A 25,548-nucleotide genomic window follows, 5' to 3' on the forward strand; every position below is an offset into this window, starting at 1 on the left:
GCCATCGGCGGAGTGATACGTAAATCAAAGAGTCCACGTGTATTTTTATTTCCGTGCGCCTAATTTGTGGCTATATTGTCTGTGCCTGAAAATGTTTATGCACAGAAACCTAAAAAACTAAATAAAAGTGAAACCGAAGCCGGCACTGGACTGTCTGAAAGGCACTCCACTTGTTGGTTGACTCCGCCTACCTACTGCGTTGAGTTCAAAAAAAGGCGGGATCCGGGACGTTTAATACGATTTAATTAAGGCAATCGGCCGCACAGGACAATAATTCGAAGTTTCTTGGAATGCCTGGAATGTCTAGATAGAGTTCCCACGGTAAAAAGACGAGTTCAGATTCCTCTTTAGAGCACCTTTAAGACCTAATAATCTAATGTAGTGAAACAATATGCAGAGTACTGTGTAAATTTGTGCCACTTGATGAAGAGTTCGCAGTCCATTTGTAGTTCTCCTAGCGAGCATCTTCACTCCTCCGTAGGCACTTGAACATCATCCTCTTCCGAAATTTTTAGCTCTCTGTGACTGGTGGTGTGCAGGAAAGCACGATAGCACTGGCCCAGGAGATCCTGTCCCGGTGCCACCCGGATGCCGTGACTGTGATCAGGCACTGGGTGACCATAATCCAGTCGCGCTGGGAGGAGGTGTCCCTGTGGGCACGCCAGCGGGAGCAGAAGCTGGCCGAACACCTGCGCTCTCTGCGCGATGTGCTTGAACTGCTCGAGGAGCTGCTGCGTTGGCTGCTGGCAGCTGAGGCCAGCCTCATGACTCTGGAGGCCCAACCATTGCCAGACGAAGTGCCCGCTACAGGTCAGTTTCGCCCTTGGTGTGCTTTGTAAATACTATGTGTCCGCAGGTACGAGTAGACAGAGATGTGTACTGCTTTGCTATATTGGTAAACATTTGTATTAAGGCGATCGCCTTTAATGGCTCATACTCGCGGTGACCATCCGTCCGTTACATCGCCACCTAGGTCATGTGACCTTAATATCATGTGACATCATAAGGTCACGTGACCTTGTGACCACGTGATCGCCGCCAAGCAACAACTGCCGACGCACTGCGCATGCGCAGCTTGACCTCACCGCTTCCTCTTGCCATGCTCGTGCCAGCTGCTCTTCTCCTCTGTCGTGAAATGAATTCAAGCGCGGCAAATTCAAATCAATGCAATTGAATCGCAAATGGCTTTCGCCCTCCCGCAGTTAAGAGATATCTAAGTGCCTCCAACAAATTTTTGATGCCACTGATTCCTCATTTCTGCTGGGAGAGGCATGAACAGAATTCCAGTTACTCTTGTCCACAGCTCTACAGAACACTGAAAGTGGCACGTTATGCACTTTTAAGTCCGCAGTTGCTCAAATCAGCGGTGCAAATAGGTTAGTCAAGTCACACGAGCTTTTAGTTTTCTGACCAAGCTAAGTGTGGTTTCGAACTTGTACTGCCTGAGAAGATAGAGCTGCAGCTTCATCACTTGTGGCCGCAACTGATAGGGCAGGGTTTGTACGTGTTAACACCACCACAAATGCTTCACTGAACAAGCAGACATTTTCTGTTGGTAAATGATCCACTCAATTGCGTGCTGCAGAGCGCCTGCTCGAAGACCACCGGCGCTTCATGGACGACATGTCCCAGCGGCAGGCCGATGTGGACCGCATCTCCAAGGCGTTTGCCAGCAAGCGTCAGCCACCTGCTGGCTCAGCTGCGGCTGGCACCAAGGACCGCCCATCACAGCAACGCCACGACCGACGCACGCCCCACGCAGCTTCTCAGAGTACGCCTCGGACATCCACACCCACGTGAGTGCTCTCTCGCTGCCATTTATGTCACACTTGGTGTTCACACTTGTTCCTGCTACCGTCAGCGCAACCACCCGTGCCGTGGCGCAGTGGCGTTTATCAATTAAAGTCCAAGGTTATGTGATTGAATCTCAGCCGCTGCGGCTGTATCTTGATAGAGTGTGCTATGCGATGTGAGTGCAGGTTAAAAAGCCCCAATTAGTTGAAATTGATCTGGAGCCCTCTAATATAGTGCCCCTCATCGCTCGGGTGTAGCCTTGGGATATCAGACACGAGATGCCATACCAATTATTAATGATGTGTCACTTGATGCTTTGGGTAGCAATGTTGAATCTGTCTTCGAAGAAAATTTTCTTTTTTTTTTTTTTAAATTGTTGTTAGCCTCAGCTTTCTTTTCTGTTGTTCATGAGTCTCATTTATAGCTGTGCACTCTACTGGTGTGATGATTTACGTGTGCCATGTTTCTTTTATTAACGTTTCGGAACACCATGCTTGTCTTTTTTTACCTATTGTTACAACATTCCACTCTTGCCGGAAGTGGGACAGGCTGACAGTGTTGTTGAATAAATAAATACCGTCAGCATGCCAAAGAAAATGCAAAAACCATGTTGAAATGTACAATTTCATCAGGAATAACACTTCTCCCTCCAGCATGTCATTAAGTGTAGCCAGAAGCAAATCGGTGAGTCTGGCCCATCAACGGTTCTATTTGCAATACGTTCTGATTTGTGGCAAGATTAGTTCCACAGCTGATGGGACTCATCCAAAGCATCAAGGAAAGTGGCAAGATACTGACAAGTGAAAAGATGCTTGCTGTGCATTGAGTTGTAGGCTGACCTTTCCTCGCGGGCTGAACCCAGTGTCTGCTGCCCATATCGATACGTCTGCCTCTTCTTCATTGCAGGCGTGGACATGCTGCCGCAGAGCCAGAGATTCGCCACCCCCGTGCGCGGGAGCTGCTGGACAAGTGGCAGCATGTCTGGTTGCTGGCCATGGAGCGCCAGCGCCGACTGCTGGAACACCTCAAGTACCTGCAGGAGGTGAGGGGGGCAGACATTAAGGGGCACAGAAGAATTCATCTTGAATGGCAAGGCATGTTCAAGATGCAATGGAATGCCACTCCTGATATAGTATCAGCGTCTGCCAGATAAATTGCTTGAAGACCATTTCTGCCTAATCTTGGTTGCCGGTGCCTCATAGTTGCAATTGCCTATTGTGGCTAAATTCAAATGTGGCAATTTGTGTTTGTTTTCCAGTTGGAGAGCATCAAGAACTTTGACTTTGATGAGTGGCGCAGGAGGGTGAGTAGCAGGCGGTCCATAGAGGGAGAAAGAGAAGCCTCGCACGTTGCCCTGACTGGGGTCGTGTCTTTTGCCTCGGCTTGCAGTTCCTGGGCTGGATGAACAACAAGAAGTCTCGTGTGATGGACCTGTTCCGCAAGATCGACAAAGACAATGACGGGAAAGTGACCAAGGAGGATTTCATTGACGGCATCCTCAAGTCGAGTAGGTGGTTCTTGACATGTCGGGAATTTCTTGTTTGGGTCAGGGCCTTGGCACCTTCACAATCTCTTGTTGCCTTACTGCTTTGCGTTCTAAGGCTCTAATGAATTGGAACTTCGTTATTGTGACCACATGAAGCATCAAGCTTGTGCGCGTGGTGTCACATTGTATGTCTAGGCTTTACTTGAAATGTACAAAGGTGCCATGAGTGTGTAGCCAAGCATCTGTTTTGAATAAGGTCATCATTGCCCTGTGCTTTGATGCTGCATTTCCAGGCCTTGTGTCACACTCTAACCTATAGTTTTAACCTAGATGTCTGAAATCTATTGCAGAATTCCCGACAAGCAGACTCGAGATGGAAAGGGTGGCCGACATTTTTGACCGAAATGGCGATGGCTACATTGACCACAAGGAGTACATAGACACCCTTCGTCCTGATCGAGATGTGAGTTCACCTTGCCGGTGGATGGGCAGAGTTCTTTCGTGATTGTGGTAGCCTTTCAAAATGCCTTGGGTAGGAGGCGCAGTGTTTAAAACATGGGTGCTGAGCTTGATATGCTAACCCTTCTAACATGGCTTTTCTCTCCTTCCTGTTCTCAACAAACACTAAAACGCATCCTGCGCCGCAGTGCTTGGTTCATGGTGCGAAGCAGGTGAGTGCCAACTCAGCATGCTAACTACTAGGGCTGTGCGAATGTTCTGACCTGCCTCATTTCAAATGGAATGATGCTGAATTCAAATTCACTGACAGTGAGGACCTCTTTTTTTGTGTATATTTTGCGACTACCACTGCATTTTCTTTCCTTTGCCACTGTTGAAAGCAGTTCAAGCATGAAACTAAGCAGTGGTGCTGACACTTATGGCAGTGGTTCTTGGAAGAAGCTAGTTGTGGGGGGCATCAGACGAAAGCGCTGTATCTGTGTCCTCTTGGGGTCAAGGGAAAAAACAGCTGCAATAACCTTAGAGTTTGTTTTGCATGCATCTCATATGGGCATGCTTTTTGAGCTGTATTTGTGGAATGTTAACCTAGCGTGTTCTTTGCATGGCCTAAGTTCAGTCTGGTACAAGGGTCACTATATTCGCACATACCTACTAACAGCTGCTATCGCGAGCTTGCTGTGCAGTGCGTGTCACAGTCTGCCTGAAGCCTGTGCTATAGCCTGTAGCAACAAAGGAAGGTATAGGGAACTGTCGAGAGGCATGACGGAATTGCTAACCCTTTGGCGCCACTAGCTGAACAAGAGTTGTCACCTGTCTAGTGGCCTGGCTCAGTCACTAACCCTTTAATACGAATATCCTCAGATTGCCATTGGTGGAAATTATTAGAACACTGCTTGGTGTCATGGCTTAGTCTCTAGCCCCTTGATGCAGGTAGACAGGCAACTTTTCCGGATTCGTGCTGAGTAACGGTTGCACAACTGGGAGGGAATTCTTTATTTATTATCAGTGTTGCTTGCATGGTAGCCTTTTGCTGGCCACTGCATATTTGGTGTGTAAAATAAGGGCTGGCAGATGTTTTGGAGACACAGGGTATGGTGCGGTCACTTACTCCTCAAATGGGTCTGAGGTTGGCTGCTGATTGGTTTGCACTGCTCGTGGCTTGTAGAACAAGCCCCTCACGGAGGCCGAGAAGATCCAGGACGAAGTTCAACGGCAAGTGGCCAAGTGCACCTGCGTCCACCGCTTCAAGGTGTTCCAAGTGGGCGAGGGCAAATACCGGGTGAGCTCCCATCTTCCCTCTTGCCTTGTGGCAACGGTAATGATGGCCTGTGAGCCACAACTGCTGGGAGGGCCCATTTTGTCGGCTGTTTTTGTAAGGAAAGAAAGAAGTGCTGCAAACAGAATAGTCATCTTTGGTTTTCAGCCATGACATTGTGCACACTATGAATGTAGTCTTTCAAAAAAAAAAAAAAACACGAGCTTGTGGGGAGTTATTGGCTAGACTGTGGTTTTTGGAAGACAGCTGGGCTTTGAAATTAGACACACAGCATGACTTGAGACAAATCACACACCAACTAACTTCAACAATGCTTTAGTGTTTGCATTCATTAGGATTTATATTATTTGATTCATTGCTAAACAGGGTCACTGAATACCATCAGAAAAATGCAGTTTCATACTTCAGGATCTGCACAGATTTTTGCTCCAACACGCTGTCACATTCATGCAGAATATTACTAAGTGGACTTTCAGAGATCCTAAAAGCTTAACCTGTTCATTTTTGGCATTGTTTGATGACCTGTAAGAATCGCTGCTGTGTTCGCATGACTGTGTTATCACGTGCACCACTGAGTGTGACGTTTTAGGCCTAGAAAGTAGTTGAGAGTGTGTGAGCTAAAACATCTGCTGCTATAGGCTCATTTGCTGGTAGTGCCACGGGAGGGTGCTACTGTATCCTGCTGTTGGAAGCGTAAACAAAGGAGGGCGATAGGTGCAGGTGGTGTGGGAAAAGACTGATAGGAGGGTTGAGGAATAAAGGTCATCAGCATGGGAGCCACGTGTGTTGAAGTTGTGTATTGCATCACCACTGAAGCATGGCAAGGTTAATTGCGTGTGAAACTGGTGGTGCTTTCGGGAGGAGCTTGGGGGCAGTAGAGAGTCCCACAGCTGCTGAAGTCAGTGCCACTTTTTTTTTTCTGTCTGCAGTTTGGCGAATCTCAGAAGCTGCGCCTGGTGCGCATCTTGCGTAGCACGGTCATGGTGCGTGTGGGCGGCGGCTGGGTTGCCCTCGACGAGTTTCTCGTCAAAAACGATCCCTGCCGAGGTAAGTGGGTGGCCGAGGCAACTCCGCACTCCACCATGTTGCCACGAAAGAGCCATTTTTTTTCTTCCAGCAGACTGAGAGAAGCGCTTTTTTTCTTTTCTATCTATCTCATTATTAACCAAAACCAGGAGTGGTTCTTTCTCTGCCACATTTTTCTCTCTTCTCTTTTGTTTTTTCTCTTCTGTGGCAGGAGGGAGAGAAGAAGCATTGTTGCTAACACGGCTAATAATCGAGCAGTACCGACGCAGCCAGTCCAAACAGTTTGCAGTGCAGATGGCGCCCACTTACCCCTAACCCCCTTCTACTCTCCGCGGTTTTGTGCCTTGCTGGGGTTGGGATGTACATATATATACACATGGGTCTGCCTGTGCATGGTGACGTTTGCATGCCTCCTTCGCATGCCCGGCTGTCCTGTTCTTCTTTCCTCCTCTCTTGTTAGCTCTATCTCTCACTCTGTGCAGCCTACATCTCGAGCCTCTGAGCGCTTCAGCTCTGGGGCAGTGTTGGGTTACTCTTTTGAACTTTGTCATGGTGTGCAGAGGAAACTGTTTTTTCTCATTTATAATATGGACTTGCGTGCTGTAGTCTTTGCAGCAGGTTCCTTTTCCTGTGGTTCTTTTTGTGTACATAAATATATTTATGCACTGACCAGTATCACTCTAGCATAATTGGCCTCCACTTGTTAAAAGCGTATCATTTCAGATCTACTACCTTGCAGGAGGTTATACTTTCCTGTGTGATGCTGAAAACTGCAGTAGAGTGCAAACTTTCAGCTCACCGCAAGATGAGTTCTATAAAATACAGCGAGGTACAAGTCTCCCAAATGTTCATCACAATTTCCAGTGAGAAAGCAGCATAAGTAGCTGAGGTGTTACTGCCTCTTGGCAACAGTGTTGTGTTGTGAGCCCGCTTCATGCATCTTTTTGTTCAGCATACATGTTGTGCACCTCCGGCAGTAACAAGCCGCAGTTTATTAACACCTGCTAAGCTGAAAACTCTGCTCCACACCCCACTTCCATGGCATGCCACCGTGCTCACTGGCAGCATTCCTTGGTCAATGCAGCGTTGTGTGCCGAGGAACAGTGTGCAAGAAGATGCGTGAATTGGGATCATTCTCGCTGAGGGAAGGCTCTTGAGGATTTCCACGAAATATATTTGAGAAAGGTCAACAAGGAACTAAGCAGCATGGCAGCTTGAGAGCACAACGTTCTTATAAGAACACACTTTGGCCGCCTTCTACAGAGCTGATGACTTCAGGAGCCTTGATCATTCCCCCGGTGTTGAAGTCAGGTTTCCAGAATTAAATTTTTGCATAGAAGCTTATATTGTGTTGACACGGTTCATCACTTCTCGTATGTTTTTGTGTTAATCATTATTCTAGACATCAGGAACCTTCATCTTGCTCTTCAGCATGAACCAGCTGAAAGTTTGCACCGTGTAGAGGTTGATCTTGGATGCCGAGGCACACGCTGCTGTGCTCTGCTTTCAGCCATTCAACACAAAAGCAGCGGGTGCCTCTGGCTAAGCCCATTGTTGTTGCCGCCGGGCCGAGCAGCATTCTTATGCATGCGGGTGGTGATGCCTGCTCTGGTGGGGTGTATGTGTGTGTGTGTCCGTGGGCTCGGTCCGGCGGCCGCACAGTTATTCTCTTGTGCTCCCCCGTTTGTGTGTGCGATGTGTGCACGTGGCTGACCCGTCTGTTGGACGCATGCGCGTGTGCCCCTCCTGCTGTGCTGCACCCCCTCCCACCACCAACCACCACCATCACCACCAACCACCACCACCACCAGCCAAGGGGCGCACCAACCTGGAGCTGCGCGAGCAGTTCATTCTGGCCGAAGGCGTCAGCCAGTCCATGACGCCCTTCAAGCCCAAGGCCTTCTCGCGGGCGGGACCCATCACCAAGGTGCGTGCATGCTTTCACGGGGTAGGGCGGCGCCGTCCCGCACACGCGCGCCCCCTGGTGGCGGACACAGCAGCCACCACCGTCAGGACAGCAGCCACACACGCTGAGCAGCAGCCGCAGCAGCAGCACACTGTCTCTCCCTCCTGGCGCGGCCGTGCACAGATGCTGTCTCTCGCTCTTTCTCTCTCGATTGGTGCTGATAGATAGTTTCTTCTCGGGGCCCTTGCAGCAGCTCCCTTCCAGTCCATGATGCCGTGCCTGCCAGTGCAGGGCTTCAGTCCGTCCTTTTACCGACCTGTGCCGGCGGAAGAGGGCTCTAAGATTCCCGTCTACGACTGGGTAATAGGGTGCTTCTTTGCACATCCGGGCTAAGCGAGGGAAGGGGCCTCCGCGAGGTGCATTGGGAAATACTCACAGCCACAGAGTCATCTTGCGTTCTATGCCTGCTCCTTCACATTGCACGCCTCCACGCTGCAGTTAAGAGTAAATGAAAATGTCATTGGCAGCCAGAGTGGCAGGTGCCATGTTTCAAGACCGTTTTATAACGCTTTTCCTTTTCTTCTTTTCCTTTTTAGTGTGCATGCATTTTTGTGCTAGATGCAGCATATTTTGTGCTTGAACCAGTGAGTTAAGGTGATAGCAACATGCAGCGGCTTTTTCTTTCGTTTTCCTTTCTTTTAGCACTTCGAGCCTAGCATTGAACCAAGGGGCATGTTGCCTTTCCAACAGAACGAGCCCCGTGTGGGCACTTTACCACTTTTAGGTACCCAGCTCAAGCATGCTATAACACAAGCCACTGGAGACACCGTGCACATTGTGGTCACGAGTAATTCCAGATTCACCTCCGGACACATAGTGCATTCTTCTTGCCTTAACCCACATGTGCGGGTGCAGGTGCGAGAAAAGACGGAGCGCAGCGTCCCCCTGAGCCAGCAGCAGCAGCAGCGCATTGTCGGCGACGACGAGCTCAGTGACGGCTCTGGCCAGCTGCGAGTGACCCGCCTTGGTGAGCGCAGCAATTGACTCTTACTTCACCATTGCATAACATGCTGGAAGGGATAGGAGGGGGGCTGAGCAAAGCTTATAATCCTCGCTGCAAGAATGTGTGACACTCATCTTCAGTGTTGCGTGAGGGTGTGGGCATTATGAGAGCCATTTGGTTTCTTTGTAATCTCTTTACATCCCCATATATATCCTTTCAAAAGACTGAAGTTGTGGCACAAGTTTGACTGATGATATGGCCGAAGTACTTGCACTGTTCAGAGCCGTTCCCATCAGTTCTGTCAGTAAATACTTTGCAGCACTTCCTACCGCTATTTTCATACTTTTGTTCAATTTTTTTGAACAGCAACACCTAGAAGCCGGCCCTCAAGCCGGCCCTCGAGCCGACCTTCAAGCCGGCCACCAAGCCGTGCCAACAGCGACCTGTCTGCGGACAGCATTGATGGTTACCACAGCCAGAGAAGAACGCCTTCGGCGACACGCCAACGCACACCCAGCGGATCCTCTCAGACCAAGATCCCGACACCACGACGGCCAGCATCGAGCACCAAGGATGGCGAAGTCAAGCAACAACGCGAGCGATGGAAGTGAATGCGCACCTCCAGAGAGAAAGCGCCACCCTTATAAGCAGGGTCCACCTCACTACTTATGTTCTTTTGTTGTTGTTGACGCTAGCTTTTTAAAAGTTGGTTGTTAACATTGTTCTCGTGCTTTTAATCCTGCCACAGCTTTTCTAAAGGGCTTGCGCCAGTTGCGCAAGAACGCACAGGTGCATTGTAGTACTTGTACATAATATCGTGATGCCAGATCCTGTTGCTGCTGCACTAGTCCAACTAATATTTTTGTCATGCGGATGCAACTGCATCGTGGATTCCTGTCAAGCAACAAACAGCTGTTCAGAACATTCCAGCAGCGATATGTACGTGATTTTTTTTTTTTTTTTGCCATGTCAAGCTCCTCACCAAAAGCTTCGTAGTATGTGTATACTAATGCAACATTAGTGATCGCTTAGTTGGCGAAAAAAGCCCACATTAGTTTGGATTGTTTGCCCACCAAAGGATTGTGTTAGGTGCCACTGAGGTCTTCTGCCGCGGGGCTTCAGTTGGGGCTCCATTAATTTGCATTTCCTATTGTGTGAGCAGTTAGCATAGGCTCAGAAACTTAACACCTTTTTTTTTTTTTTTAGAACTTAGACAGTGATGTTCGCACTTCTGTTTCATTGCATTAACCAAATCGCAGCTGTTGTGTTTAATATAGGTTTGAATAAAGAGACTATACATTAATTGTGTCTGTAGCATCCTTCAAGGTGTGTCTCCTTCACAGCAACAAATGCATAGTCACTTGTGTTTCGTGACATGAGGACTGGACTACATGAGATGTGCCGTTTGGCCATTTTAAAGAGAGATTGATCAGATTTTTGTTATTGTTGAAAGATTGTGCTAGACGACACATAATTTTTACGTTCTTTGTCTCATAATTCCTGCTTGTCTGCTGAATATACTAGTGTAGAATTACTGGTGTTAAGAAAGAACTTGATGTTAGTTAAGTTGGGGCTTGTTGCACATTCTTTTACCACAAACTGAAACCAATAGGATGGCAAAGGAATAAACACTACACCGGTGGTAACCTGTCTGGCTGTTAGTTAACTGTTTCACCTTTTAATTTTGTTGCTTTCAGACTTAGTTTATTTTTATTGTTCGATTCACATTCAATCCTGGTAATTTTCATTTTTTAATCTTGCTTACTGACTCGGCATTCTTCGCCTTAAAGATGCATTTCTTTAGACTTATTGGAATTTTTGTTCCCTACTTCTCGTCACCACCCGTGTGCATGAAGTCCCAATCTTTGTTATCATGCATTGTTGCTACATATTTTATCTTCGTTTCATCACTGTTTTATTCAGTTCACTGATTTTAAATGATAACGCGATACATTGGCATCAATATCTGTTGTTCTCAAATAAAAAATTAGTTGCAAATGACCACCAGTGTTGCCAGGGTTTTTACTTTTCCTTCATGTTTGTTTCAATTTGTGGTAAAAGCATGCTGTAGCCATTACGAGAACTTAGAACAAGTTGCATTATGCTATTGACTGCATAGAACAAAGCTGTCGGGCATGCCTTTAACAGAACGCACTACCAAAGAAGTGTTTCTTGAAGTTTTTTATGCTGTACCCACTCTGAACAGCCAGGCTCCCTGGGACACATGTAGCACAAGCGTCTGTTCATGGGTGGCAAAATTGAGATTTCCATGCTGCGTTTAGACAAACTAGTGCACAGAATTCTGGCACACAAAAGAAAAATGCATTGACACATCTGCTAAAGGCACGCAGTCTCTGAAAAGGACACTGATGCCTTTTGTGGTGGCCCTCAAGGTTGTCATCCTACTGCGTGGACATCCGTGGACTGGTGAGAAGGGCTGAGGCTGTTGTGAAGAGAATGACTCTTGTAGTGGGGTGCAAGAAAGCAGCATGAGGATCAAGCAGCCAACTCACTTTAGCTGAACGGTTGCGATGACTTCCACGTCCATCTTGAATAAAAGTCTCAATGCCTCCGATTCGGCTTCATATTTAAGTGAAATCAAAACATGTTTGTGGTCTGTAGGTATGCAAGAAAAAAATTGTTTTTCTAGGTTTACAAAAAAAAGTTTAACGCATCAGTAATTCATATATATATATATACACACACACACACATTTTTTTCCACCGCACTACGAAGGGCTGAAACCAGCACATTTTAGCAGACGATATATGTATTTCCTTCACAGCGTGCAAAGACTGCCAGTGGGCTAGCAAACGATCAATCGATCCATACTTGCAGCGCGTCTCAACATATCGCACTCAAACCTCGTACCATTTTCATCATTTTGGTTGCGTTTCGTATGGAAAAGCCACGAGATCGAGTCGACGTCGCATTGCCTTTGTGATGGTGCAGTACAATCATCGATGTTGCGGCAAATAGGTTAGTAGAATATAAGGCATGTTATTCACTGATCTCCACTAGGTGGCTGGATGCTGCATTTCCACTTTCCGAAGCTGGCGCTTAAGCCACTGGAATTTGGACGTCATGTCCCAGAAGTCCAATGTCTGCTGTGTATTTCTTCGTTTTCAGTTTTTCGTGGCATTCTCGTGTAATGTGTGCTGTTATATCAAAGGATATAAGCAAGCTGAATGCGAGAAATGTGAGCATTGTTTAGAGAACCCTGCAATTTCAGAGAAACCGAAGAAAACAGGCATATATGCAGGTCTCACCTGGCAAAGAGGTATGTGCATAAAACACTACGTTCATATCTGGTTCTTGTCTTCCGAGCGTAAAGGAGCAGTAGTGGAATAATGATGAGGCTAAGGTCAGCTTAAAACCGATTTTTTGCGAAGCAAAAAAAAAGGCGAACCATGGCGCAGGAATCCCGACACACTTGTCGTCCCTCGAACAGCGGCTCGCTATATACATCTGCTGGAGTTTCAGTTTCGTTGTTTGTCAGTCGTATGTACGTGTTTCTTCTCGGTCCTTGTCGAAGTTTTGCGCCTATAGGGTGACCCCCAGGATGAAAATGTGTTACTTCATTTATATCGTGCTATTTACCTTCCGGACGTACTTTCAACATAACTCCATAGCATGCAGCCACAGCGCGCGAGAAGCGATCGACTGACAAAGACTAATGCTGCAGCGCGCGTGACAAGCGCTGTTAGAAGTCAACTGCACAAAGCATCATGAATAAAAGCCCATTCAGGCAAAATTGGTACAGTACGATACGGTACTTGAGAATGTGGAACCAGCAGAACACTGCGCGTCCGCACCTTAAAATTAAAGCCCCTCTATTGCCGCTGCCGCTACCTGGTCGGAAGAAAACGTCATGAAGGGGCTTTGCTTAAAACATCCTCGTGCTCGCTCCGGTTTGGTCGAATCCTCCTTCCACCGTGGAGATAGTGAACAAGGGAGCCGTAGTGCTCCCGAAACGTCTTTTCATCTTTTGACTTTGGCCAGTGACCAGCAATTTGCATCACCGTGGCTGAAACCAGTGGTCGAAACATAATTCGGTGAAGTGGTCACTGCAGATTACTAATTATTGGTATAATAAGACAAGTATTAACACAGCGACTGCCGTTAAGTGCATTAAGCAAGCGAGCAGGGGGAGAAAGTTTCATTCGGAAGAAGCAGTAGCAGACGACTTTCCAAACTTTCCGGAGCCCTTCACTATGGCGTGCATCATAGCCTCAATCGCTTTGGGACGTTAAACGTTAAACCCCCATAAACCATACTCAAATCATACACGAGGACGTGCCTCATTACCAAATTTTCAACTTAAGAAATTTTTTATTGTAAATATGCATGCTGGAGTTTTGGTTTGAATTTCAAGCATTCTTACACTGGAAAACAAGGTGAAAGGCAAATACTGCTGGTGGTCGGTATGCGCCATTATCCTCGAGAAATAACTGGCATAGAACGCGATTTTTTTTTTTGGGGGGGGGGGGGGGGGGGTGAGCAGTAGCGAATGAAAAACGAAACGAAAGAGAGAGCAACAAAATACTTGCAACATGACGCCAGCGACGTCAGTCATTGCGGCCAATCGGTGCTTACAAACGTCCTACCTGCGGAATGCGTACTACGAAACTATAGTACAACCACTACAATTGCTGCATAATTTTGACACCAATTGCTAGTGGCGCTATAGCGGCACTGAAGATGCTAATAAATTTGTCCATTAGTTAAGGTTCATTTATCTTAAAAACCTGCTGTTAACAACAAAGCAGGCAAACCAGATTTATATTTGTTTTCCTAAAGGTCTGAATTCTATAATACACCTCGAAAACCTTGTTTTGTAGCGTGTTTTATGTAACCGCTAGGTGACGCACGCATCTTTATAGGTGGGCTTTACACATTATCATCAGCAGCAACATAACATTTTTTCGTCCACGCTTGAGTCACCGCATTACGCACTATGTATGCGCAGCCATAGCGCGGTGGCAACAGCGGCAGTGTTTCCATTTCCTGCGGATGGAGTGAATGACTTCATCCCGGGATTTAGGGTAAGTTCAGGGCGTTGTCGACTGTGGCCGACTGTCAGAAGTGCACTTGAACGAACAGTTACGGTCTCGCCATCGGCTCGTCGCGTGAGTATGCGACCGTTGTCTATTTATGGTGATAACGGTGGCCGCGGCCCCTCAGTCTGTACCCCCCACTGACAAACGACTCGCTTGGCGATACGCGCTGCTTTGCATTTGCAGAACCATGTCGAGCCGCAAGACCAAAGGCAGGGGCCCCACCAAGAAGCGGGCGCAGCGGGCCACCTCCAATGTGTTCGCTATGTTCGACCAAGCCCAGATCCAAGAGTTTAAGGAGGCGTTCAACATGATCGACCAGAACAGGGACGGCTTCATCGACAAGGAGGACCTGCACGACATGCTAGCCTCGCTCGGTGAGCGCCGCGGCTTGCTGTTACCGGGGTTGGATGCCACATTCTCTGACTCAGCGTTTCGTCTCGCAGGCAAGGATCCGGCCGACCCGTACTTGGACAGCATGATGAACGAAGCTCCGGGCCCGATAAACTTCACCATGTTCCTGACCCTGTTCGGCGAGCGGCTGCAAGGCACGGACCCCGAGGACGTCATCAAGAACGCGTTTGCCTGTTTCGACGAAGAGAATGTTGGTCGCATACACGAGGAACGGCTTCGCGAGCTGCTGACTAGCATGGGCGACCGCTTCACCGACGAAGATGTGAGTGCGCGATGCCACCCGCTTGTCGTGGCTTCCAGTGCTGTCAATCGCCCGTGGTATCGTTAAGGGCAAAAAAAAAAAAAGCTGCCTGCAAGTTTTTAGCGAGTTATCGGAGCAGGATTTGTAAAGAGTGCGCTATAAGTATGCCACGCCCATGCCTTTCTGCGCTTACCGCTGGTTTGCAGTGACGCCACAACTTAAACGACAATTCCGTTCGGGCTTTTACATCATTTGCATAGGTGAACGAATATGTGCGTTAAGTGCTGCTTCGTAAGTACCTATTTCAAAGGGCTATTTATTTTCTTATAATTTTCTCTTCTTTGTACACTGCCTGTATGCAATGTTGTCAAATGCAGCTACCATCATCATCACTGCGAACTACGGTGCTCGTGGCTTGTAGAGTCGTGCAACATGTAAGATTATGCTTAGAGTAAGTAGTCAAAAATGTGTTTCATCATGGTCTCTAGATCATATTCTGCACTACCAAGGACTTGTGCTGTGTGTGCGAGCATTGCACACACAGTACATACCAGCATTCATGTTGCATAACTGGGATATTGTTACATGTGCATGTTTGCTGCAATAGGTGCCGTGCAATTATGCTGGCATGTGTTTTGGAGCATCACGTACTCTTGTGTTATGCCTTCAGAGCTGGCTGCATTCTTGACACTGCCTTCCATTTTCATGAGTTGTTTTTCCAGGTTGTCCGCCTTATTTTACTTCTCTTTTAAAGGACTGTGCACATGTAATATTACTGCCGTGTTTTCTTCTTTCAAAGGTTGAGTTAGACATTAGGATACATGGATCACCACATGGTATTTGCCTACGACCGGTAAATGATTTAGAACTGAATTTCTTCTGTCTTGCTGTTTTGGTTTCATCAACCGAACGATGGCTGTGCTGTGTAGTTCACATTTAGGTCATGGGAGGCATAAAAAAACCTGCAATATTAATGCCGATACGAAGTTTTAATTCATTGCATCACCTTAACCAGCCTTCTTCAGGAGCTGGAATGATGACAAACGACATATCAGCAGTTATAGACAATTTACAGCGCCTTATCGAGGGGGCTGCCATCATTGGTCTTGTGATCACATCGCGATTACTCGCCTCCTGACTTCTCGGCACCTGCCTCGTTGCGATGCTACCGAGGGCTGCTGTGTCTGGTGGCTCAATTCTGACAGCCAATGTTTCATCTGGTATGGTTGTAAAGTGGTAGGAAGACAACAGTCGCAACCCTAGGGTGTGGCCAAAGCTTCAAAACACATGTGAGAACCCTAATTTGATTATTTGAGGCGTGAAAACATAATCAGGCTTCATAATCATGGCTCTTCGAACCATTGAATGGATCGCCTGAATGGTTGTCTTTGATTCCACTGAAGGTTTTGCTGAATGTTTATTGTTATTATCTAAAACAGCAAGGCTTAATGCTCCTGTGACAGTGCAGGTCGTTGTATTGGTTACATGCATGTAGACACCGCTCTAAAATGTTCACATGCACATCATACGCGTTTGTTTACAACCTGCTAACAGGGCTTCAGCAAAACGTAAAATATTTTCTACTGGTTTTTTTAGCATAGAAAGGTGACAAAAATAAATATGTGCACAAATGTTAACTATCGTGGCACCAACACTATGCACTAGCAGCCTTCACTAACTGGCATACAATGTTTTGAAAGATTCCCGATATAAATGTAATAACACGTGCATGGCAACATGTTTATGCTACATGGAGTTCACAATTACGTCAGTCTCACACAAAATTGTGGTAAGCTTCATGCTTGATATGCGGACGTGGAAGTGCTCGAGGTTTCATCGATGGTAAGTAATCAGCTTCACTGTGAGCATTGGGCCTGCGAGGTCACTTTTAGTGACCGTCTCACATGGACTGCAAGGAAGGGACAACCAGCCAACACAGCAGCCGCAACGCAAATGCTTTATTCCGAATATGGTCCAAGACAACCGCACTTCCCGGAGCGAAGCACGACAGATTGACAGAAAGCATTATCCACTTGCACAGCATTGCACTACATAGTCTACACTATGTAGACTAGCGCCAGTCGGCCTTCTTTTCCGTTTCTGATTCAGCCTGAACTGTTTCCATTACTAATCACCGCACACCTAAACTGTGAGTAATGCGGTCTGTCTGCACGCACATATACAACTGACAGCACACCGTCACGGTTTCGGCGGCGGAACAACTTGTTCATGTGGCAGTGTAGTGCACTTACCCTCAAAGACTTTACAAAGTCAAAACCTTTCTTTCTAGATTAGCTATCTAGCTCTGATGGACTTGGTTGTTGCATTCGGCCATTTGGAAAGGGTGCATGGCGAATCAGCGTGAACGGGTGCAGTGCATCCTTGTGCAGTTCGGGGCCATGAAGCTTGCAAACGATCTCATTCCACCTTTAACTCTCTGTCTCAATTCTTGCAATCCATTACACCGCACGTATTTCCTCTTCCTTTTCACATTTTCATAGAACACATTCGGCAGCCACCCGCAATATTTCTGCTGCTGCGTTCACGCCGGCAACTTGTGAGCCCTGTAATGGCGCTGAGTTCCGAGCGCACTTGTGGCACCATCCAGTCTGAAACAGAAGGACTGTTTGCTGTAAACGATTTATATTGGCGAATTTTTTTCTGGTGCCTTATGTGACCTACTACGTATGACCTACACATCGCAGCCACACTTCAGTTGCAACTGAAACTGTGTCAAGAAAAAATTTAATTGTAACTTATTTAGCAGTTCTTGGAAAATACCACGTGGCGATGCATGTATTCTAATGCCTAACACATCATTTGAAAGAAGAAAATACACAAGCAAAAATACGGGGTCTGTAGTCCTTTGAAATGTTTCATCGTTAGCCTTTGCTTACATGTCAGATGCAGCACCAGATTGGTTGGACTCCTTTCTTGTGCCAGTACATTCATTTCTGATGTCGTTTATTAATGCACTCTGTCCGCATTGTCTGTGCAGTTTTCTTTCCCGCTAAAGGTGCAGCTTGACTTGGGTTGCTGAACATTCGGCTGTCAAAACATATACTAGAGTTGCACCCATATGTCCTTCGTCTTGCAGTCGTTTTTCGGCTGACCTCTTGCGATAAGCGGCCTGAGCTGCTCGTTGCGATTGATTCGTTCCCTTTGTTTGAGGGTCTCTGAAGCCACTTGTACTCTTGTGTGTACTGCACATTTCTCTGACGAATTTATCATTTGCCTTTTCTTGCTTTTCTTTGCATTTCTTTCTTTGTTTACACATCCCATTTAGCAAGCTTATATTGTCTGTCTGTTGTTGCCAGGAAGAAAGAAAAGGAAAGTGCACAGGCCTGCTCACTGGCTCAAGCCGAGCCACAATCGCTACCACGTGCAGATAGTAGGAGAGTTGAAAGATGGGATAGAAAGGCAGCATAGTAAAGACGCGCTAAAGACAAGGCCGATCCCGGAGGCAGTGCAATACCGGGCCAACCGGTGGCGGAAGTGAAGCAACCTTCAAACTCCCCGCCACATTTCCAAAAATAAGTCCAATTGGACCCGTAACAGATATTCTACGGGGTCCGGACATTCACTCCACCTATTGCTTATATAGTCTTCGCTGCTTTGCCTAACAATTCAAAATAGTAAAGTGATTTTTATTCCATCAAATAAACGTAAAGTAAAAATTTTTCCACTGGCTGCCAAACCACCTGCTTTCTGAAGAATGGAGAATATCTTCTCAAACATTCATACCTTAACATTCAAAGCCATGAACAGCGAATAGCTCAAGGCCAGCTATGGTTTAATTGCGTACCGCGCTTATTGACATTGGAGTGAGATGCCAGTGTGTGTATGCCTTGTCTCTGTCATATCTTGGAACAGCTAGAAATAGATGCCTGATATGTCAGCTCTTAAAGGAAAGTGACAGCATACCATTTATTTGCTTTAATTTGCAATTGTTAGCCTCCAAGGAATCATTTTGATATAAAATTGTAGCTGTGGCCTTACTTCGAAATTTTCTGTTTTTATGTCTGAAAGCCTGTCTCTTTCTGGAGTGGCAGTAAATAATATGGGTATTAAGCATCATCCTGAACCTCTGTGCCAACTGCGATGTGTATGCACCTGGCCTCTTAAGGCCATCTCTGCATGCGTAGTTGGTGCCTCGTGGAAGGGTGCATGTCCAGATGGTGCCACACAGAAGCAGACTTGGGTAGAGGGGCGCGTTAAAAGTGCCTAATATGTCTAGTCACCTCGTAATTCAATGTCCTCACATATTGACTGCATCGTAGGCCACCTGTCGGTCTCGTCATTTATTCATGATCTGCGGCCGCCAATACTGGGCCACATGAAGCCATGGGTCAGATTTTATTGTGAGGCCTAAGAAGGAGGACTTCATAATAAAACTTACCCATAGCTTCATATGGCTTTATTGGTAGCTGAACAGCATGAATAAATGTGACCCATGGTGCAGTGAACTTGTAAAACAAAACGCATTCATGGAAGTCTGTGTGCTCAGTTGATAAGGTTCCTCTTGAAACAAGCTCTATATTGAAGCTCGATATCCCTGGTTAGTATATCATATGACTAGCAGCTTCATTTTTGTGGCAATTGTGACAGTTTAATTTGGCAAAACATTTTTCTTTTCAAAGTGAAAATTGGGTTTTTACTTGTGCATATTTGTGCTGGAATTACCGTATATGAGTGGATTTGGGCAATTTTTTTTTTTGAAATTTTGGCAGAGTTTGGCCCTTACCAGAAAGCGGCATTTTTACATTGTTTTCAGAGCTGCATTCAAGGCAAATCTAATTTGTTGTCTATTGACACTATATCTACCACATAATTCTATCTAGCACTTTATTTTTATTTATTTTTTTCTGCACAATCTAATCTCAGCACCCCTGTGGGCAGGGCACTTGTTTTTCATTATTTTTTCTGCCCGAATCAATCTATGTATCTAGTACTTCTTTCCACGGAATGCCTGCCTGCTTTTGTGTGTTGCAGCGAAGTGTTTCTTCTGGCCACACTACTGGTGCATGCACTTGTCATTTACAGCCAAGTTGCGGCCAGCTGACCGTTTTCCGTTAATTCAGTGGACACGACAGCTCCAAGCTCGAAAGCTGCATCATATGTGGTTAAGCGTCTATTTCCCATCAGAAACTGTCACCTGTGGCAGACTGGCAAAATGGAAAGCTCAAGATGCAGCACAGATGAAAACAATGTCTCACAGATAGCACTCTGCAATACAGCACAGCACGCTCAAAAATGATAATAGAAGCAGGCAGCTGTGATCTTGTGGCAGCTCTTCTGTGAACAGGAGCGCCCATGTAAAACAGTTGATTTCAGCCAGTATTTTTTTTTTTTTAAGATTATCAGCTGCCAAGTTGGGGGGAGCGGCCTAGGCATGAGTGTGGCCCTTAGCTGCATATATACAGTAGTTTTTTGCAACTGGTTATCAAGTTACTGGTGGTAATACAGTATGCGTGATGCATACTATTTCACCGTGATGCCTCTATTCTCTGCCACAGGTGGATGAAATGTTCCGCGAGGCTCCCATAGACAAGAATGGGATGTTCAACTATTTGGAATTTACACGCATCTTGAAACATGGTGCCAAGGAGAATGATGACCAGTGATTGCAAATTTCATATTTTTGTATTTTTTATGCTGAATAAAGAAAGTGCCCTTTATTTTTTTATTTTTCATGATACAGTGCAAGTATGGCACTAAACAGTCTGGACTTCTTTGCTTCAAGGCTCTTTGAAATATTAACTTACAGCAGTTCAACCGCACGTATCATGCAACTCATACTTGGTGCAACATGAATGTGACTGGAGCAAAGACTAGGTGTCCAGAAAAATTTACTCAAGACTTTTCTTGCGGGGCCCGGTTGATGTGTCCGTAGAGCAGAGTGAGTTATTGCACCATTTCTTTTCCTCGAAAACCACTAATAGAAGCTTTTTTTCACGCGCTCTCGTGCTTTAGTTCTCCTGTACGCGGCGTGAAAGGGATATAGACTTGTTTTACAGCGCGGAAGCATGGGCACGGCTAAATTTGGTCGTGTGACTACTACGCCATCGCTGCCCTTCGGGCCTTCACTTGTCGACGGCTGCCGGCGCCCAGCTGCAACACACTTTTCCGGCTCTCACTGTGGGTAACGAACTGTCGAATGGCACAAATACCAAGTGTGAGTGTGCATAGTGTGTGCTGGTGCTGGAAAAATCTTTGGCTCAACTATCTCATTTACTCGCCTCCTTCAGACTGCCCGCATCGGAGAAAAAAAAGTGTACAGACCGCAGTCAGTCTGCGCGTCCTTGTGAAGCTAAAAGCTTCACTACGCTAGGTAGAGCAGTCGTGTAGGCCAGAGAATGACCTTCAGTCCAACCACGTTAGCTGTGTATGACCATATGTGGTATAGTTATGGTGTCGAACCCTTGACCGTGACCCATAACCTTTAGTTTACCTTTGACATTGGGTTGACCTTAAGAACATCCGATGGGGTGATACGAAGCCACGTGGTCGTGTGAGTATATATATAGAACGGCTGTCGCGAGCGTGTAGTGGAGCGGCCATGGACGAGCCTCGGACGCATAGCAAGCGTGCTTGCTTTCGCTGAATTCTAGGGTTAGCCAAATTAGAAATTGGTTTTTAAGGAAGGAAATGGCGCCGTATCTGTCTCTCATAGGTAGGCCTCGGACATTGCTCGCACATACCCACTGCGGGGGAGTGGCCAAGACACAGGCGGTTAATTGCTGGATACAGGGCTAAGTCACTGCCAATTTTTAAAATTTCATCTATCCACCGCCCAATGCTCTTTGCAGCCACATAATTGGTTGTCAAACTGCATAAATTAAAAGCGCAGCATTGCCTCAGAGTTTGTTGCAATGTGCGCGCGGAGGATCGTTGCGACCGCGTAAGTGTGCGGCATCTGGTGATGCTGTCGATGCGCTCACCTACTGTGATGCGTGGGTCGGGGTGCTGCCTTCGGAGATGGTCCTGGATGACCGCACGCACGTCCTCCAGCGCAAGGGGCAGATCGCTGGCAAATAGTTGATGTGCGGCGGTCGCGAGGTCGTCAGCTTCATCGTTGCCGGCGATGCCGCAGTGACCGGGCACCCACTGTGCACGCACGACGCAGCCTTTGTGCGCGAGGCGCTCGATGCGCGAGCGAATGTCGCGCACTAGTGGGGTACCGCGGCCGTTGGTCTGCAGGCGGCTGAGGGCGGCGCGGGAGTCGCACAGCAGAGCACTCCTGGGCAGCGGAGGGCCGAGGGTAAGCAGCAGGTCCAGCCCGAGCCGGATCCCCATCAACTCCGCCGTGGTGGAGGAGCCCAGGAAGGTGGCGTGTTGCTGGCTGTGCAGTCGCAGGGCGGGGATGGTAGCCGCCGCTGCAAGGGAGTCGCGGGCCACTGAGCTGTCGTTGTACACGAGGAGATGGTCCTGGAGCTCCTCGATCGTGTGATTCCGCAACTGAGACAACGATCTATTCGGGGTAACCGCGGCTGGCCAGACACGACCAGTTTGTATCAAGAAACTGTTCTGCATTATGTGCAGGCAGCTTTCTCGCAAAGCATTTCCTAGACAGAGATCGGCTATAGGCCTACCCCTTTTCACTAGTTCTGTGTGACGAGGTGTAAAGTAAAAGGCCTTTCTTAGTTCGAGGCGCGTACAGCCTTTTATCGTGTTCCAACCTTGCAGAGGGCTGCTCAAATCGTAAGGTTCGCATTCTAGGCAATGGTTTCCGCGTGCTGCTCTATTTCCTTCCTTTTATTTTCTCTTAATTATTGTGCTTCGCCAGCGCGGCCTCCTAAAATAGGGGGAAAAAATGAGGGAAATCACATCTTCAGTGTCACATCTTGGTTATGAGCATGTGTTCTACTGCCCGACCGTTTCTTGCGAACAGATATTGTGGAAGAGCGTGTGTCCTCGTGATCGGAACAGAGTAGCAGACGACGCTCTCCCTTAGTGCGCGTGCGCGAACTCTCGCCGTGTTGCACGCTTATCGCTGTTATAAGGCGCTGATCAGCAGTTTGGTTGACCATCCCAGTATATTATTAGAAATCGGGAAGGCTGTACTTCCAGCAAATGTGGCCATCGTCAGAAAAGGTGAGAAGCAATTCTAAAAACCGGATGTCATGCAGTGGCACCTCATGAGTGAAGCTCAGGTCAGATGTGCGATGAAAGATAGATAAAATATCGTTGGCTGCTGAATCGACGCTGTCAAGAGGAATTAATTTTAAGGGTTAAAGAAATCATTCATTCAAAAAATCATTAACATATCTAAAAAATTAACCACCCGAGCGTCAGTATAAAACTTGTTCAGTAACACACTCAAAACGTCAAAACTAGATAAGAATATTTGGCACAACACAGGAGCTACGCTCGAGCCAATAGGTATACCCTGCTTCTGTATGTATCTGCAGTCCTCATGTTCTGCAATAGTAGATGGCAAATAACACGTTAAAACCAGTTCAGCAGTGTAAAAATCATCGGGCGAGGCAAAACGCAGATGCAACGTGAAATCTTGGAAGCTTTTAAAATAAAAAGTCTGGCATTGATTGCGTCAGCGATACGTCAGTCAGATTTTTCTCCAAAGAATACCGATTCATGAATGGGACATAGTCTCCACGTGCAAGATAGCAGTATTTTTAATGACTGACATTTATTTTGCTTTTGTTTTCTCTGTTTTGTCCGCGTGTCCAGCTCATGCGCCCTGCTCTGCTCGATTCTTTGATCAAGTGAAAATTTCCAGTTGTGTCTCCAGCGTCGTCCGTGTGAATTCCTTCTATTGTATACGCGCCCTGTTCCACTGGTTTCTCTTCCTGGTACCATGCACCAGCTGGCCCAACAAGCTACGCTTCTACAATTATACGCTTCATCTTTGGGCATCTTCCTACACGTTCAGAATCCTTCAGACCAGGCTGCCTTCTGCGTCAGTGCCATCGCCTTCACCTCCCCAAGGCCCGATATTATTCGTACAGCATTCGATATGAGCTTCCACGACAGGGCGTCATCAATCTATTCAGCCTCCAGAAGAAGTCTGCGGGAGACTGAAGACAGGTAGGTCATTTTCATGACTGGCTTCGCCTTATTTGCCTTCAGCATGTACCACCGTCTTGCAGCTCATCTTCCCGAATTCTAATGATCCTCTGTTCGACAAAACCCGCCAAAAAAGAACATTCAAGTTATCGGTACAGCTGTTACGTATCTGGGGGTGCTTCGGTTCCGCCTGACATTGACGCCCTTCCGAGTTATAAATAATAATAATAATTGGTTTTTGGGGAAAGAAGTATCTGTCTCATATATCGTTGGACGCCTGAACCGTGCCGTAAGGGAAGGGATAAAGGAGGGAGTGAAAAAGAAAGGTGCCGTTGTGGAGGGCTCCGGAATAACTTCGACCACGCAATATTGTGAGGATCGACAGACACGCCGTCGCCCCAAATTCGGTCTGATAGTGTCTGGTGCCCTCAGAGAATGTCCAAATGAAATGCTTAGCGTCAAAGACGCGACTAGCCCCCACAAAACAGCGAGAATTTCGGCACAAGCAAGCAACTCCCATACATTCATAAGCGACGAGCTACGCGTGGACCTCCAATGGTGGCGTGTTGCCAGACTTCGCAGCGCCCCCTGAGGTTTAGTTTACTCTACCAGCCGGCTTCCCGCCAGGACATGCTCACGTGAGCTTGCTGGTCCCACTGCGGACCAATTGCTTTTCCTAGCCCAGATTTCGCTAGTCCCGATGTAGCCGGCACAAACTAGCTGGCGGCAGCTAGGTCACCACTGTATATTTTCTCCCGAGTCTCCGTCGCGCCCATCGGTATCCACCGAGTTCTTCGCCACACTGAAAGGTTGCACCATTTCCTGAAGGAAGTGAAAAGAATACAGAAAGGTCGATACTTTACTTAGGGCTTTACTTACGGCACCTTTGGAATTCAAAGCCAGAGACATGCGCAGCATTCGCTTGAAAGGCTTGAACGTCCCGCGCAGACGAAACCGGCCGCCAAAAAAAAAAAAAGCTGTTTCGTGAAACTGCCGCTACGCGGCAGCACCTGTTTCGCCGGTTCGCGCCGCACTGTGTGATGTCAGCCGATCGAAAGCCGCTCTGGTTATCTATGTGAGGCGTGTAGTGTTTTTTTTTTTTTTTTCAGGCGTGAAGAGTTTTTTAAGCACGCTTCTGGCGAGCACTATGCTAATTACGATCTTGACACCCATGGCCGATATAACGCCGTAAAAGGAACGTGCTCCCATCGCATTTGTAGGGTGATTGCGCACAGGTCGTTCAACACCTCAGTGGTAGAATGCATGACACATTAGCACTAAATAATTATAATAAGGATCGGAAACGCCCAGTGACTGTCGCTCTGGGCGTGGTCATTGGAGCTCGCTGTGAGCAACGGATGAAGGAGGGAGGGGGAGAAACAGTCGCCTAATATCCACGCCGGAGTCTTAAACCCGCCGCCCGACATGCTTTGCCATGCGGCGCAATGGCCATAACGATTTCAGCCATTGTTCCGGTCCATCTTTACCAGTTTCCCTTAGTCTTCTTTTGGTGCAAAAGCACGAATTAACACGGTTCCAATCAAGAATAGTAACTTGGGTATGCTGAGGTTAGTACGGAGGAGCGTCGCGCAAGGTGCAGCCAATGGGAGGGTGACCTTGAGGGCGATTTTGGCCAGTCCTAGCATAACTTAGCCCGATCAGAGCTTAACCTGTGTAATATCGCCGCCAGACGTGCCGACGACCCAGCAAAAAAAAACCATGAGACAACCAGGCTAAACATGCTTTCGCGCGTCTACTCGGTTTAAGCCTTTGTGGGACAATGTGACACATACGTCCCACTTTGTTCCCCATATTGAAGTGCTCGTACGATGTAGTGGGACGCAGCAGCCCCTCTACTG

General features: G+C 47.2%; 2 protein-coding genes and 1 pseudogene across 11 annotated transcripts in view; 2 read left to right on the forward strand and 1 right to left on the reverse strand.

Moving 5' to 3' along the window:
- shot (dystonin-like protein short stop) overlaps positions 1-10,253 on the forward strand; it is a 209,469-nt gene extending 199,216 nt beyond the window's left edge. For 5 of the 9 annotated variants that reach the window (XM_077639200.1, XM_077639201.1, XM_077639206.1 and 2 more), the window contains 12 exons: positions 540-810; positions 1,586-1,796; positions 2,701-2,836; positions 3,053-3,097; positions 3,184-3,301; positions 3,631-3,743; positions 3,928-3,951; positions 4,905-5,018; positions 5,945-6,062; positions 7,853-7,968; positions 8,863-8,974; positions 9,317-10,253. In XM_077639200.1, coding sequence (XP_077495326.1) covers positions 540-810; positions 1,586-1,796; positions 2,701-2,836; positions 3,053-3,097; positions 3,184-3,301; positions 3,631-3,743; positions 3,928-3,951; positions 4,905-5,018; positions 5,945-6,062; positions 7,853-7,968; positions 8,863-8,974; positions 9,317-9,561 — 1,623 coding nt within the window. In that variant the 3' untranslated portion in view covers positions 9,562-10,253. Of the gene's footprint in view, positions 1-539; positions 811-1,585; positions 1,797-2,700; positions 2,837-3,052; positions 3,098-3,183; positions 3,302-3,630; positions 3,744-3,927; positions 3,952-4,904; positions 5,019-5,944; positions 6,063-6,252; positions 7,969-8,197; positions 8,308-8,862; positions 8,975-9,316 lie in introns of all 9 variants that reach the window. The other 4 variants (XR_013308990.1, XM_077639202.1, XR_013308991.1 and 1 more) reach the window with 4 other exon arrangements.
- Positions 10,254-13,917: 3,664 nt separating this feature from the next.
- sqh (Myosin regulatory light chain sqh) lies at positions 13,918-20,340 on the forward strand. 2 transcript variants are annotated; one of them, XM_077641189.1, is made up of 4 exons: positions 13,918-14,079; positions 14,194-14,384; positions 14,454-14,683; positions 20,179-20,340. In XM_077641189.1, the coding sequence occupies exons 2-4, from the start codon at positions 14,198-14,200 to the stop codon at positions 20,284-20,286; spliced, it is 525 nt and encodes a 174-aa protein (XP_077497315.1). In that variant the 5' UTR covers positions 13,918-14,079; positions 14,194-14,197; the 3' UTR covers positions 20,287-20,340. The 2 variants fall into 2 exon arrangements, with proteins under 2 accessions (XP_077497315.1, XP_077497314.1); XM_077641188.1 differs by having other exon boundaries at positions 14,194-14,683.
- On the reverse strand, positions 18,104-18,224 carry LOC144108963 (U2 spliceosomal RNA; annotated as a pseudogene).
- Positions 20,341-25,548: the final 5,208 nt, after the last annotated feature.

This window comes from Amblyomma americanum, chromosome 10 (assembly GCF_052857255.1).
Source record: "Amblyomma americanum isolate KBUSLIRL-KWMA chromosome 10, ASM5285725v1, whole genome shotgun sequence".
In the NCBI taxonomy this organism is placed as follows: Eukaryota; Metazoa; Arthropoda; class Arachnida; order Ixodida; family Ixodidae; genus Amblyomma; species Amblyomma americanum.

Coding starts and splice junctions, on each gene's coding strand:
- sqh (XM_077641188.1), top strand. CDS start 14,198: ATGTCGAGCCGCAAGACCAAAGGCAGGGGCCCCACCAAGAAGCGGGCG. Junction 14,684..20,178: donor ACCGCTTCACCGACGAAGAT/GTGAGTGCGCGA, acceptor TCTCTGCCACAG/GTGGATGAAATGTTCCGCGA.